This window comes from Giraffa tippelskirchi, chromosome 3 (assembly GCF_054371585.1).
Source record: "Giraffa tippelskirchi isolate mGirTip1 chromosome 3, T2T-mGirTip1v1.2.pri, whole genome shotgun sequence".
Lineage (NCBI taxonomy): Eukaryota > Metazoa > Chordata > Mammalia > Artiodactyla > Giraffidae > Giraffa > Giraffa tippelskirchi.
The window spans coordinates 188,668,972-188,684,291 of NC_137277.1; the positions used below are offsets into that span (position 1 = coordinate 188,668,972).

A 15,320-nucleotide genomic window follows, 5' to 3' on the forward strand; every position below is an offset into this window, starting at 1 on the left:
CATGTATGCCCATGGCTGATTCATGTCAATGTATGACAAAAACCACCACGATATTGTAAAGTAATTAGCCTCCAATTAAAGTAAATTAATAAATAATTTATTTATTTGGCTGCGCTGGGTCTTCACTGTGGCACACGAGATCTTTAACTGTGGCATGCGAACTCGCAGTTGTGGCATGTGGAGTCCAGTTCCCCAACCAGAGATCCAACCTGGACCCCTGCACCGGGAGTGTAGAATCTTAGCCCCTGGACCACTAAGGAAGCCCTGTATGTTGCTTTTAAAATCTCCATTCTGTCTGCAGAGAGGCTGTTGGGGTTGAGGGAGCCCCATAAGGAGAAGTTGTTACAACAAGTGGATGAGAAATAATGGGAGTTTGGGCTAACGGGGTGGCCGGGAGCTGGGCGGTGTGGAAAGATTCCAGAACCCTTTTCAAGGTAGAGAGGACAGGATTCCCTGATGGGCTAGATCGGAGGTGTGAGGGAGAGGCAGCCAGGGTTTTTGTCTCAACAACCTGGAAGGAGGCAGCTGCCACCGACCCACCTGGGGAGAATTTGAGGGCAAAGGGGAGGGCGGTTTGCGGTCTGGCCGTGTGACAGTTTGGACATCCAAGAGGCAGGTGAGCCAGGGGCTCAGAGGAGACAGGTCTGGCTGGAGTGTGGTGGGAGGCCTTCACCCAGGATGACAGTTAAAGCCTCCAGATCAGATGCGCTCAACTAGTGACCAGGTGAGGAAGGGTAAGAGGCCCTGGGATTGAGCGCTGGGGGCCTCCACGGTTGAGCCCTTTGAGGCCAGCAGAGGACCGAGGAGGAGCCATCAGAGGGAGGAGGAGAACCCAAAGGGAGAAGGGGCTCCCCTCTACACCCTGGGGCGCTCGATCCCGCCTCTGTGACTTCTGTCCTCACTGCCCTTTGCCTGATTTCTGTCCTTTCCCTCTCCCCTCCCTGCTCAGCCCCTGGGGCGCGGGGGTCCCCCCAGCCGCCAGCACGTGCCAATCTCCCCGCGTCTCGGAACCGCTCGTGGGCCCCCGCGCCGTGCCTCCTGCCCGCGTAATGCGCTCTAATATTTATTTACATGCCGTTCAGACTATTATTTATTAAGGTATCGCTGCCAACTGTGCGCGGGCTAATTGCTCTTAATGTGCCCCCTCCCGGTTCCCACGGCGACGCCCTTGTGGCGGAGTCAGCGCCGCAGCAGCTGGGAAACCGAGGACCGGCGCGCAGAGGGGGCGTGGGGTGGAGGCGCCCGCGCGGGGTCGGGGCGCGGGGCCGCGCGAGGCGCAGCGGGTGCTAAGGGAACGCGCGTTTGAAGGGCTGGGGACCTGGGGAGCGCGGGGTGGGGGTCCCCGAGCCAGGGCGCTAGAGGCCTGCCTGAGCGCAGTTTGGAGTCTTGGGAGTGGGGTGGGGGATGCGGGAGACCCAGCTGGGTGGTCTTGGAGCAGGTGGGTACTCTGAGCGCGAGGCTGGACGGGACTAAGGTTCGGACGGGCAGCGCTTGGACCTTGTGAGGTTCACCTGGATGTGGGCGGACTGACGGACGACCGCGGGGGCCGCGGGGGCGGGCATCGCCTCTCCGCACCCCACCTGCGTAGGCGTCCGCCTTGCCTCGCCTCGCCTGGTTCTCCAGAAGTCAGCAGCAGCCGCCGAAGCCGGAGGGAGCGGTTTAATTGGCAGGATTTTGGGTTAAGGACAGATGTGGCTTCGCTGGGTTTGGAGGCTGGGCGCGGGCGAAACGGACCGGGAGAGACCCCGGCTGGGCGGCCCTGGAGAGAGGAGATAAGACAAGGGGAGGCGACGACTGGGAGACAGAGGCAGAGGAAGGGGACAGAAGACACAGCTGGGCCCAAACTGGCGAGATGGAGGCTGGAGAGTCAGCCAGGAGAGGGGGCTGCCAGGCCGGCTTCTGCCCGGGACCACCCCCTCCCTGTATCAGCCTAACCCCACCCCAGGCAGCGGACTTAATGCGGAGGACAGCTACTTTGAGGACCTTTATTCATTTACTTGTGTTACTGGTACTGTGGGTTCTGTGCTTAGTCGGGCTTCTCTGGTAGCTCAGCTGGTAAAGAATCCACCTGCAAGGCAGGAGACCCCCGAGTGGATTCCTGGGTCGGGAAGATCCCCTGCAGAAGGGATAGGCTACCCTCTGCGGTATTCATGGGCTTCCCTGGTGGCTCAGACGGTGGAGACACCACCTGCAATGCCAGAGACCTGGGTTCCATCTCTGGGTTGGGAAGATCCCCTGGAGGAGGGCATGGCAACCCACTCCAGTATTTGTGCCTGGAGAATCCCTACGGACAGAGGAGCCTGGCGGGCTATAGTCCACGGGGGTCACAAAATGGTGTCTGCCAACTCTCAGGCCTGAAACTGTGTCTGCTGGATGGGACCTGCAGTTGAATAAAATCCAGGGTACTGTGCCCCAGCCCTACCCCAAAGACTGATTTAAAGGGGCAGTGCAGAGATCTCTCAAGTCCCTCTTCTAGGCTGCAGTGGGCCAAGTGCATTTCCCTCTGTGAACACCGCCCAGGTAGGTGTGATGCTGTTCCAGAAGCACACACAGCATCTCTTAGAGGTGACATGACTCCCACAGCTAGTGACAGGCAGAGGCTGGATGGAGTGGCTAGCCCAGAAGCTCACGTTTTTTTCCACTACCCAGGGCCAAACCTCTGATTGATGGTGGCTGTAATTTCATCAGGCTTCTGGCCCTGGGGGACGTTGCGGTGGCCGCAGAGCCTTCTGGAACCGAAGCTGGTCGATCTGCCTGGTTGGCGGTTGTGGGAGGCTCCGGGCATGCTGTGCACACTGGACATTCCCCAGGCCCCTAGAGCACGTTTCTCCATGCCTGGACCAGATGTGGACTTGCCGGGTGCTGCCACCTGAATGCTGGGGGCCTTGTGGTCCGTGGGGAGGAATTCTCATCCCCAGGAGAGCTGACCCAACCTCATAGGGGCTGAGAGTCCAGGGCTGGGGGGGAATCCCTACCACCCTTTCATCCTGGAATGTTCTGGAGTCTGGGATCAGGATGTTAAACTCACAGGCCTCAGAGGTGAAGGGAATCTTGGCGCCTATCCAGTCCTCTGTCACTGCTGTCACCGAATGATTGCTGGGAGGTGCGGATGGCCCTGGGGCTTCCCCAGTGACTCAGCGGTTAAAGAATACACCTACAGTGTAGGAGAGTAAGAGATGGGAGTTCAATCCCTGGGTCGGGAAGATCCCCTGGAGGAGGACATGGCAAGCTACTCTAGTATTCTTGCCTGTGGAGCCTGGTGGGCTATAGTCCATGGGGTCCCAGAGAGTCGGACACGCCTGAGTACACACGTGGATGGCCCCTCCCCCATCTTATTTCAGCCTCGGGGGTCTGGGTTTTACTACAGATTGGGGAGGGCCACAGAATTTCTTTCCTGTATTTCCCAGTCTTCTTTCCAGCCCTTGTTCCCCCTCACCCAGTCCTCTTGGCGGCCTAGGACCTGTCTTCACTGGCCTAGGTTTCTAGCTTGTGTGTATTGTCCCTCTGAAATCACCTGTCTCTAGCTCTGATCTACACATATATATTTTCCCACACCCAACAGGGGCAGGTTTTGCAGGACCTGAGTGACTTTGGTCCAGGCTCTATTCCTCTCTGGGCCTCAGTGTGCCCATCTGTAAAGTGGGGATGCTGTGGACATTTGGAGCTTCCTAAGCACCCTTTGCAGCTCTTCCTACTCAGGACTGACCATGGGAGGAGGAGCAGCTGGGGTCTGGGTCCCAGGCCAGGGCCTGCCTGCTGCTTCCTGTCCTTGTCAGGAGGAGACGTGGGTCATGGAGCAAAAACAGTGGAGGAAAGACAAGGGCCTCTGAGCCCCAGGAAGCAATGTGACGAGCAGGGAGAGGCAGGAGGAGCTGTTACTCATTCTGTTCCCGTGTCTTGAGCTTTCTGGCTCCTGGCTGCCGCCTGGAAACAGACAGCAAGAGCTGGGCTATGGTGGCCTTCTAGGGATGGTGTGGACAAGAGAGGAGTCAGTGGGCAAAGGAGTAGTGAGCCTGGAGTCCCAGGACCTGAATTCGGAAGGGCAGTCCTTCATCTAATGCAGAGGAAGTGAAACGCTCTGAAACAAACACTTCCCTCTCCTACTTGGCCTGGTGAGCCTAGCCTTGGGGTAGCTGGCACTCAGTAGACATGGAGGAGTGAATGAATGAATGAATATCTTAGAGTAAAGAGACCTGGCCCTAGAGTTGGGCAGACTTGGGTTTGGGTCCTGCCCCACCAGTTCCCGGTGGGTGACCTTGAGCAGATTCCTTCATGTCTCTGAGCCTCGGTTTCCTCATCTATAACATGGAAATGGTACTTCCCAGGGTTGTGAGGAGTGAACAAGATGAGTCAATGGGAAGGTCTTAGGATCAGGTCTTAGAATCCTTCTGACATTTAGGATTCCCCAAATCAGAGCTTCTATTTATTTTCACTAAAGAGACAATGACTGGGTCACCCTCTAAACTTGCACTTCAATCTGCAGTTACTGAGGCTGTATGATGTTCCAGGCACTGCAGAGGATCTAGGCGTGGCTGAGGCCCAGTCTCTGCTCTCAGATTGCTTATAGTCTGAGAAGGGAGACATCTGAACACACAGTCTTGAAATGTCCCTGAGAAGTGCACATAACAGCTGTTACCTGGAGTACAGAGGGCTCTGGGAGAGGCTGAGTCTGCTCTGGGGTGGGGGAGTGCAGGTCGGGGAAGGCTTCCTGGAGGAGGTGTGCTCTGCACTGAGCTCGGAAGGACTTTGCTTTTGGTAAACCTCCATCATAGGCAGAGAAAACATGGCAGGCATGAATGGCTTGCTTGGGGAACGCTCAGAATCCAGTCTTTGCTCTTATGTAACTTTCCCAGGAAGTCTTCTCTAATTGGGCTTGAATACATAGCATCCTCCCTTCCCCCATACTGCTTCATTTTTCTGCCTTACCTTTTGCTCCAGTATATGTTTATTTGATTTTGTGTTTCTTGTGTCTCTTGGCACTAGGACATCATCCCCAGGAGCACAGTGCTATGGATTTAATTGAGTATCCTCCCACCAAAAACATTTTCAGATATTGAATTCCTAACCCCCACTACCTAGAAATCTGACCATATTTGAAGACGGGCTCTTTACAGAGGTAATCAAGTTAAAATGAGGTCATCATGGTGGGTCCTGATCCGGTATGATGGGTGTCCTTATTCAAAGGGGAAATTTGGAGACAGGCGTGTACAGAGGGAGGATGCCGTGTGAGGATGGGGGTTATGCTCCCCAACCCGGGGAACTGCCAGACGCCGGGAAAGAGGCCTGGAACAGACCCTTCCCTTGGCCCTGAGAAGGAGTCAGCGCTGCAGACACCTTGAAGTTGGACTTCTAGCCTGCAGGGCTGTGGGACGACACTTTTCTGTTATTTAAGCTCCTGGTCTGTGCTGCCTTTAGGGCAGCCCAAGTTCTTCCCCGACTGTATCCCCAGTCTAGAGTGCTGCTGTTCAGTCGCTCAGTCGTGTCTGACTCTTTGTGACCCCATGGACTGCAGCACGCCAGGCTTCCCTGTCCATCACCAACTCCCGGAGTTTACTCAAACTCATGTCGGTTGAGTCGGTGGTGCCATCCAACCATCTCATCCTCTGTCGTCCCCTTCTCCTCCCGCCCTTGATCTTTCTCAGCATCGGGGTCTTTTCCGATGAGTCAGCTCTTCACACTGGGGGCTTCCCTGGTAGCTCAGACGGTAAAGAGTCTGCCTGAAGTGCGGGAGACCAGGATTCGATCCCTGGGTCGGGAAGATCCCCTGGAGAAGAAAATGGCAACCCACTCCAGTATTCTTGCCTGGGAAATGCCATGGATGGTGGAGCCTGGCAGGCTACAGTCCATGGGGTTGCAAAGAGTTGGACACGACTGAGCAACTTCACCTTCTTCACATCAGGTGGCCAAAGTATTGGAGTTTCAGCTTCAGCATCAGTCCTTCTAATGAATATTCAGGACTGATTTCCTTTCGGATGGACTGGTTAGACCTCCTTGCTGTCCAAGTGACTCTCAAGAGTCTTCTCCAGCGTCATACTTCTAAAGCATCAGTTCCAGTCTAGAATGGGGCCAGGATTTAATAAGTAACACATAGTTGCTCGTGGTTCTCGAATGAATGACCTTGCTTGTGACATGCGGTGAGGAGGACCAGATCCTGGATGACCATGTAGCTGGAGGAGAAGACCTGCAGGACGGGACAGAGGTGCGGTGCAGACCAGGGGGCTGGTGGCTTCAATCCCTTACAAACGTCCTCTGCCCGCTTTTTGTCGTTCTTTCCAAAGTGGCGATCTCTTACTGATCAAATTCCATCGTTCTCTTGCCCAGTGTGCCAAGCTCATGGGACTTGGGGGCAACTCAGATGCCCCCACCTTGGGGACGTGGGGGAAGAGAACTGGCCCCAGTCTGCTCAGCATCTGTGAAGAGAGTTCTGAAACGGGGGCTGCGGGCTACACAGGAGTTGCCTGAGAGAGTGCAGAATCCGAGGGCGGAGACAGAGCCCTGTTTGGGAAACCCCTGGTCTGATGGAGGAGATAGGATCTGTGCCCTTGGAGAGCCTCCCACCTGATGTGGGTGCACAGCCCCTGCCCTGGGGGAAGAGATTCTAAAGGACGATGGGGGAGACAGACACGCATACATGCACTAATAAAATAGCCCATAAGAAGCTGCTCCCGGGAAGCCTGGAAAGGCTTCCTGAGAGAAGTGGATTTGCACAGAGTTGGGGGGCAGGAGGGGGTTCTGTGCGGTGGGGAGGGGGAGGCGTGGGCAGAGCAGGGAGGGGCCAGGGTGTCGTCTCCTTTCCAGCCCCAGGTGAGCTGGTCTGCTGTCTGGACACACGGGTGAATACGTGGCCGGCACAGCCTTTCAGTGGGCTTCTTGGCCATCACGAATCACCCATTTTTAGGAGAGAAAAAAAGACTGTTGACAGGGGACAGGAATAGCTTCTAAAGCCTCTCTTCATCCCTGCTGCTCCTCTTTTCCCAGATGTCTCCACAGGCCTGGGGGTCTGGAAGGCAGTGCATGCCCACAGCACCCTCTGCTGGACAGCCAGCCTCTTGGTTTCTGGCACTGGGGGAGAAATTCTGAAGTCAGGTAGGAAGGACAGACAGGCCCTGGGTCGAGGTCTGGGAGGATCTGCAGCCTGGAGGATCTTGGGGGCTCGAGAGTAGTGAAGGGAGAGGCTAGTTTGGCTTGGGATGACTGCGGGAGCCATCAGGGTAACTTGTCCCCCAGATCCCATGGGGGGTTCAGGAGCTGGGGTGGCCACCACCCTGGGTATCCAGGACTCCTTCTCCACCCCAGATCACAAGAGGATCCCCTCCCAGCAGATCTCCTATGTCTCGTTACATCCCGGGGGACGTGTGTCCCTTTCTTCCTCCAACCTGGCATCTGGGGCGGCTGGCCTTTGGGTGGGTGGTCGGGACGCTTCCAGGAGGGATTGACGGTAGGGAGGCTCAGATGGGAATGAGAGTAAGTGTGCTGGATGGAAGAACAGGAGAGCTTGGCAGAGCCAGACTGGGACTCAGTGTTTCCTCTCCGTTTCAGGAGAATGGAGCCTAAAGGAGCTCAGGTGGCATCTTGAGGGCTTCCCAGGTGGCGCTAGTGGTAAAGAACCCTCTTGCCAATGCAGGAGGCATCAGAGATGTGGATTTGATCCCTGGTTCGGGAAGATCCCCTGGAGAGGGCATGGCAACCCACTCCAGTGCTCTTGCCTGGGGAATCCCATGGACAGAGGAGGCTGGCGGGCACAGAGTCAAACAGGACTGAGTGACTTAGCACAGGGAAGCTCAGAGTGGACCGCAGTGGACTGGCAGCCATAGGACAGAGGACTCAGAGGCTCAGAGGCCACGGGCTTCACTTCATCCTCCCCTGTAGAGCTCCTGGGGAGACCCTGAGTCCCTGCTTCCCTGCGCATGCTTTTTCCCGGTGCGAGGGGCCAGGAGACCCTGACTGTCATCCCAGCAGGATGCAGGTTTCACACACACACACCTGTCTTTCTGCAGGATGAAGAGGACAAAGCAGGCAGCTGCAAGTTTCCTACAGAGGTGAAGGTGGTGCCTGGCTCATGTTAAGTCAGTGAGGTCTGAGAGGACTCCGTGTCCTGCAGCAGCTTGGAGCTGTGGTGGGGAGCAGAGAAAAGGGTGGGTCTATCTTAGTGAAAGCCGTCAACCTGGTTGAGAAATCACCCATGGGGGCTGCCGGTGAACAGTGTTTCAGTTGACCGTTTAAGCTCAGCCTCTTGGCTCCTGGAATTGTTTCCATGAGGGGCTGTTGGCATGTTGCTTCTGGCCCATTGGGAGTTCCTGTTTTAATCAACTGTTCTCCCTGGACTCTGCAAAGCGATGACTGATTTTGAAGAAATGAGGCCAGCTGCTAGAGGATTTCCAAAGGAGCCTTAACGTTTTGATTCAGGGGGTCAGTGTGAATGGATTCCCAGACAATATGATGGCTCTCAGAGAAATATATTTTGTGGGATCACCAATGGCTGCTGAGAAAAAGCAGAAATGAAAGCAGCTCTGCAGAGATGCTGCAGCAGGTGCTGCTGTCAGCGCCTCTCAGGGTCAGTACCCTCTCTGCTCCGTTCAGCTCGGCGCACCGGGGCTGGACACCCACCGGCACCCATCCTTTGCCAGGCGGCTTTCTCCAGCTGCAGGTCAGCTTGGCCGGTGCACTGGTGCCTGGCCATGGATGCCGGGGAGTGAAGGCCCCTGGGAGGGACCCTCAAGCAGTGGCTGAGTGGAGCTGGTGCACCGGCTCCCTTTCCTTCCCTGTGAGCTCTGAGATAGGCATCCACTCTCCTTCTTAGAGAGTTTGAAACTCAAAGTCCCACATCCTGGGAGGACCCCCCCACCCCCAAGTTCCAGACAACCTGGGGGACAGTTGGCCACCCGAGAGACAACCCAGATCAAGACAAATGTAACCGTACTGAGGCAGAAAGATCACTGAACATAGTTTGAAAGCCAAGCATGAGCTCTGAGAACAAAAGAGGGTCCACACCCAGCCTCATAACCTGGTTAGTAACTGTCCCTTTATGGGTGTCCTCTGTGTTGTTATTTCAATTCCTCACTTGCTTAGGGTGTTTCCTGGGAGCACATGAATACACTGTTTGCACTGAATCCTCATCTCAGGCTCTGCATCTGGGGGAACTACTGTGACCAACTTGTCCTGATTTTCCTGGGGTTGTCCTGGTTTTGAAACGCAAAGTCCCACATCCTGGGAGCCCCCACCACCACTCCTAAGTTCCAGGATATCTGGGGGGATAGTTGGTCATCCGAGAACCTGCATTGAGAGAGATGTAACCGCACTAAATGAGGCAAAAACATCACCTGAACCTAGTCTGAAAGCCAAGCGTGAACTTCAAGAACAAACGAGCAGACTCGAGTGTAATTTTTGTCACACTGTCAACAGTTTTATGAGCTAAAAGCCTTTAAGAGAACAGTAGCCACCATGTAATATACAAAGAAGCCATTCTGCTGAGAACAGGCACACGCATACTGCTCCAGGGTGGGATGTACTAACTATTGGTGGACATTGGACACTGGTGTCCAGGATTCCACAATGTCTACATAACTGGCTACCGGGCAGAAAGGTGAGATGTGGTCCAAGAACGAGAAGTGTGAGCAGGCAAGGGGGTGGGGGTAGCGCATTGTAGGCACTTGAGGCTCTGGGGTGGGGGAGGACAAGCACCGGCCATGCCACTTGAGCTAAAGCCATCTGGGCAAGTAGTGAGACGACACGGCAGGTGCGCCCGCGTTCGGCCACAGTGAGACGAGGCGCTTTGCCTTGGGAAGCGGCTGTAGGCTCAAGACAGCTGGCTCCTAGCCAAGGAGATTTGCAGCATGAACAGGAGAAATCCCACTTTCTCAGGTCAACTGGAAGGCAGTGCTGTCGAGAGGCTGGGGGCTGGGTGAACACGTGGGTCAGGGAGCTCCATCATGGGGGCTGGAGGCCTGGCTGGGAGATGCTGCCAAGTTCCTGACCTTGGGACGGATCTCTGGATCCGACTATCCAGCTGCAAAGTGCCGCACCCGCCCCTGCCCTGGTTATTTTTACACTGGCTCTGCAGAGTGTGCCACAGCTGAGCCACGTGCCTGTTTTTGTTGTTTTCTCTAGTCCCTGCTAGATTGGTGGGGGGGGGTGCGATAAAAAAAGATGCCATGGCGATGCCATGGCAGTGAACACACAACCTACTTCCTGGGGTAGCAACTCCCTTCTCTTTCCCTCCCCAGGGCACCGTAAGGTTGCAGGATGCATTTGTGTCTGGGGACCACCTACATTCCAATACGCAAATAGCTTGAGGCAGTATTTGGGCCCCACAATGGAAGTTGCCGGGAGTGTCACGCAGGTTCCAGCTAGGCAGCTGAGCTGGGTGGCCGGTCCCCTGGGGTAGGCTGCTCTCAGAGCTCAGGAGACCCCTCCAAATAAGGGTAGGGACAAAACCCGGGGCAAGTCAGGATTTAGAGGAAACTTCCAGAGGCCTTTCTGAAAGCAGGAAGAGGAGAGGAGGAAGCTGGCTTTCTCAAACATCTGAGAAGCAGAAGAAAACCCACCAGCAGCTAGTTTGGGAATCAACTACTCTTTCCATCAGTCACAGTAGTGGAGGGCAGTTGGTGACACTGGTTTGGTCCACAGGCAAGGGGCAGGTTGGGAAACCATGAGTGCTGGCTGGAAACCTCCCAAGTCCAGTGTAAGTCTGCCTATGTGAGGGGCCCAGTTTTCCTGGGATCTGGAGTTGGTCTCCTCGGATGAGGGGTCTCAGAGGGCTCTGTCTCTGTGTGTAGCAGCAGGTTGGACCCTTGAGGCAGGGATCCTCCTGCTTCAGCGGACAAGGAGGACCCAGTTGTTACAGTCGGCTGTACCCACACACACACCAATGAGAAAGCAAGCTGAGGGACGTCTTCAGGGCCTGGAGAACCTGAAGGGAGATCTAGTAGCATGTTCCCAGCTGAATAACCTGGGGAGAGAGACCCGAATCACCTCCTGGAGACTGACAGTGCATATTTATATATTCATGGGATTGAGTTGTCCTGACTTCAAGAAATCTGTTTTCTTAGTGTTTCCCTAACATATTTGCCTGCTGGACAGTTTCTCATAAATTGCTAATTCACCTATCCACCAAGAAATAGTGCTGGAAATGCTGAGCTAGTGTCACCTCCTCCACCTACAAAAGATGAAATGGGGCCCAGAGAAAGTGGGCAACTTGCCAGAAGTTACACAGCACGCTAGTGGTGGGGTTCAGAACAACACTTAAATTCCCCAGCTTTCAGCTCCGCATTCTTTTGAGCTGTGTCATTAAGCATTTGTATTCTCCTAATTCTTGAGCCAGGTAGGACATAAACGACCTTCTGCATGACCTAGAAAGCAAGGGCCAGGTTAACAAAGAATCCAGATTAATCCACATCAATCCTGATTACAGGGGCAATGGTTCATCTACACAAGAACTTTTGTACTATTTACCTAAGGTTCTTCCCTCTTCCTTAGAACTAGTCCCTTTGATTTTTTGCTTGGCAATCCTGGGGGCAGATTTCTGAGACCCATGTCCTGTCAATACCACTGGAGTTCTTTAAACAATGTCTCTTATCCATATGTCACCCAAAGCCCTTGGATTATCTGAAGTCAAGGAGGATTTGTTCCTCTGCACCTTTGGGTGCTGGGTAGGGGAAGCAGGAAGTGCAGAGGTCAGCAACTTGCTTGTGCATCAGAGCTGTCCAGGGCTCCACAGCTGCTACTGGGGCAGGGTCTGCGGTGGCTCCCTAGAGAAGGGGGTGGTGTGCCCACCACCCTGCTGGGCTTCTCAGTTCCTCCTTCCAGGGGTCTTATAGCACTGGTTTTATACTGGGCAGGTACTGGGCCACCTGAGCCCAGGTCATCGTCCGCACTGAGCTTAGAGACCCAGAAGCAGGCTAACAGAGGAAGTTGGACAGCCCAGTCCCAAGCTGGTCATGGTAGAGGGGGAAAGAGGCCCAGAAAGCACGTGGGACTTGTTCAAGGTCACACAGACAAGCATGGCATGGTCACCATCTCAGAGGTGGAGAATCTGGGACTGTAGGAGCAGGAGAAAGCCCCTGCTTCCTGGCTCCAGGGCACCCCGAGAGGGGTAGCCACTTGCCCAAATGAGTGCCAGGCGTTTCAGCTCTCAGTCTGACAATAGTTCCATTCATGCGGGATGGCACGCCCCGTCCTCCTTCCCCTGAAGCTGGGGCTGCTGGATGCGCTGATGAGGAGGTCCGGAGCTGGCTCCCAGCCCTCATCCCCCTTCGGGTGGGTGACTGCCTGGCTGGCTTCCTCCCCAGCGGGCGGGTCTGAAGCACAACGGCCAGCCAAGGGGCAGATGGGACCTGATATGAAATCTCCAGCCCCGTCCCCGCCCTGGGGCATGGGTCACCAGTTTCTAGGGGAGAGCCCTGAAGGGTGGGTGAGGTGAGAGCCCGTGTGGGAGATGCGGCAGCTCAGCAGGAGGACAGGGAGGGCTCTGCAACCGGATGGGGCAGGCAGGGCGGGGAACCACATCCTGGGGGCGGTGCCTTTTCTCTGTGTGCGATGGCTGTCCTGAGGACCCTGCTCTCTCTCACCCCTTGAAGACTGGGCACTGAGTCTTCTTGGGGCTTCGTGAAGGTGTCTGATCCGTGGGGTCCCCCTGAAGGGGGACATCGAGCAGGGGCAGGCTTCGCAGGGTCCTGGGCCAGAAGGGACCACTTGGCGGGGAGAGGTTAAGGCCTTGGAGACGGGGTCGGGTGGGGTGGGCAAGGGTGTGGACTCAACCTGGGGTCCCAAGCTGGTGGGCTTCCCAGGTGAGGTCCAGACCCGCCCCCAAGTGAGTTTGCAGGGCAGAGGTGACTGGGCACCGGTCATGAGGGAATCCCAGGCTGGGACACACCTGTCCCCACACGGCAGGCCTGAGAGAGGGAAGTCCCCAGGGGCTCTCTGCTTTAAAGCTTCAAGAGTCTTTCATTTCATTGACTAAATCATGGCCCCCGGCTGAAGCCACCATCCCCAAATGCACTGCAGCCAAGCATGGGGCTCTGTTGCAAAGAAGGCCCCTGTCTCTCTCACCGCGTGCTACGGCAAGAGAAGGCCTCCACTATCCCAGAGTGCAGCTGACACCGGGTGCCTCTCTAGCCCATCAAGACAAGTGGATAGAGCTCGCATTACATAATTCCGGAAAGTGTATCAATTACTTAAGAAGTCCGCTGGTTTCTCCACTGACTTCTGTGGCCACGGCTCTTCTTTTGGGACTGGTTTTGGGATAGAATGTGGCTTTATGCTAAACCTCAGCTTGCAGGGAATCTTCCCTTGTCCTCTTTTTAAATAGGAAATCACAATCTGAAGACCAACACTAAAATATAGGAAGGGCTTCCAAGCCAAAATAAAAGTTCCCCGGGTGACTCTCGTACAGTGCTGGGGAGGATGGTTCTCCAGGCAGTTTGTCGGTGGGATTTAGGGTCCTGGACTGTCACCATGGAGTCAAGGGCCTGTCCCAGAATGCAGCTCGCGGCGTTGTTCTCCCCCTGCCTAGATGCAAGCTTGCAGGTCTGGTTACTTTCAGGTTTTGGGTCTGTTCATCCATCCTTTATCTGGGTTGGGGGTGGGGGGTTGTCTGCCCATGTGCTCCTCCTCCAGAGAGAACTGAGATTTAAACTGTATATAGTCTTTCCCTACCCCCCAGTGGCAGTCAATTCCACAGCTCCCCAGAAGTCCAGGCAGAAAGGAATCTGGACATTCTTGAGACGTAGTCCAACTCCCTCATCTTGCCTACTTCTTTTATGGGTGGGGACACTGAGGCCTGGAAGGGAGGCAGGGGCTGGCCTAAAGTCGTACAGGTAGGTGGTAGCAAAGTTGGCGTTGAATTCAGGCCTCCTCATCGCCAGGCTAGGACTCTTTCTAGCAACGGGTATATTGACTTCAGTTTTCACATTCACCATGCCGCTTACCAGGCCCACGGGGTCCCCTCGCTTTCCCACGCCACCCCAGCCTCCCCACCGCCCCCCTACACGTAATTCGGGTTATAGCAGAGCATATTGAACTCCAGGTTCTCGTCCCAGTGCCGCAGGAGCACAAACAGCTGGCGGGCGGCAGCCTTGAGCGTGCCCCGCGTGCGGCCCTCAGGCACCTCCTGCTGTTCCAGCCACGAGCTGGCCTTGGCGGCCACCAGCTCCCACTCGACGAAGTAGGAGGCAGAGCTGTGCTCCAGCCATGCCAGCGCTACCACGGTGGCCCACAGCTTCCCCATGTGCTCCATCACGGCCCTGGGCTCCTGGCCCGGCCTGCTCTCAGCCAGGGGCTCCGGGGAGAGGCCGTCGTGGGAGGGGTGCAGGGGTGCGGGGCTGGCACACGGCTGGGGACTCGGGGGCTGGCGGGAGGTTAGCGACACCCGGTGGCAGGTGAAGGGCGAGGTCCACTTGAGCTTTTCCATGGGGACGCGGATGGCCTCACAGAAGGCTTGGTTGAGCAGGAAGGCCCCGGAAGCCAGCTGCAGAGACACCTGTGTGTGTTGGCGGGGGGGGAGCCCCTCAGTGGGCTTCACACTTTTCAGCCCACGGAGCCCCAAGCCACAGCCAAGCCTGGGTGCACGGAGCGCACCCGTTCACCTCCCCCGGCCAGCTCACCCTGCCCAGCCGTCACACTGACGGCTGTTCCAAGTTCAGCTCAACTTCGTCGAATCCAGCTCAAACCTGCCTCTTGTCCTGGGCAGCTGGACCGACCTCAGCCCCTGGGACCAGCCACTGTGGTCCAGGCAGCTCACCACCGCTTCCTCCCTCTGCCTCCACCGGTTTCCAAGCCCCAGTGAGCCCACGCTCTAGACAGCTCTGTAGTCCGACGTCTGCCACTTCATGCTGTCCCTGACTCTCCTTATGTTCCCTGTCCGCCCCCCCACCCCATCCTTTCCGCGTCCTGAGGGGTCTCTGTAAGGCACAGGGCACATCACTCTTTGGAGGCCGTCCACTCAGTAGTTTCAATTTTCTTCCGGGATAAACCCAAGCTCTAATCCCCAGAGCTCCGGTTTGTGCTTGACTCTTTCCCCTCCCCACCGTTCTCCAGCCCCCAGGCGCCCTCTCTTGTCTGTAAACTGTCAGCCACAGCTCTGCGCCCTTCAGATGCAATGCTTCACCAAGGCATCCTGCCGGAGGTCACACCTCATGTCTCCTCATCCTCAAGCCTGGAGCCGTGTCCCCTCCTTCCCTCATGCTCCCCCACCAAACCCCTGCTCCCATCACAGCACCCAGAGATCAGAGCTGCCTGGTTCCTTTGTGGTGTCCCCCCTAGACACTGAGCGACTAGGGCTCAGAGACAATGCTCACCTGGTTCAGGGCTGTCTCCCAGGGTCT

The 15,320-nt window shown here is 56.0% G+C and overlaps 1 protein-coding gene and 1 long non-coding RNA gene across 6 annotated transcripts in view; both read right to left on the bottom strand.

The window, feature by feature from the left end:
• Positions 1-1,974: 1,974 nt before the first annotated feature.
• LOC145542236 (uncharacterized) lies at positions 1,975-8,111 on the bottom strand. The gene is made up of 4 exons (XR_014079701.1): positions 7,984-8,111; positions 5,803-7,062; positions 2,658-3,154; positions 1,975-2,068 (listed from the first exon to the last, which is right to left on the bottom strand). It is a non-coding gene; the product is annotated as an uncharacterized LOC145542236 (long non-coding RNA).
• A 1,270-nt stretch (positions 8,112-9,381) lies between these two features.
• The window catches only part of VWA5B1 (von Willebrand factor A domain containing 5B1), a 69,952-nt gene continuing 64,013 nt past the window's right edge, over positions 9,382-15,320 (bottom strand). For 3 of the 5 annotated variants that reach the window (XM_081580649.1, XM_081580651.1, XM_081580648.1), the window contains exon 22: positions 13,873-14,476. In XM_081580649.1, coding sequence (XP_081436775.1) covers positions 13,982-14,476 — 495 coding nt within the window. In that variant the 3' untranslated portion in view covers positions 13,873-13,981. Of the gene's footprint in view, positions 10,949-13,872; positions 14,477-15,320 lie in introns of those variants that run through there. The other 2 variants (XM_081580652.1, XM_081580650.1) reach the window with 2 other exon arrangements.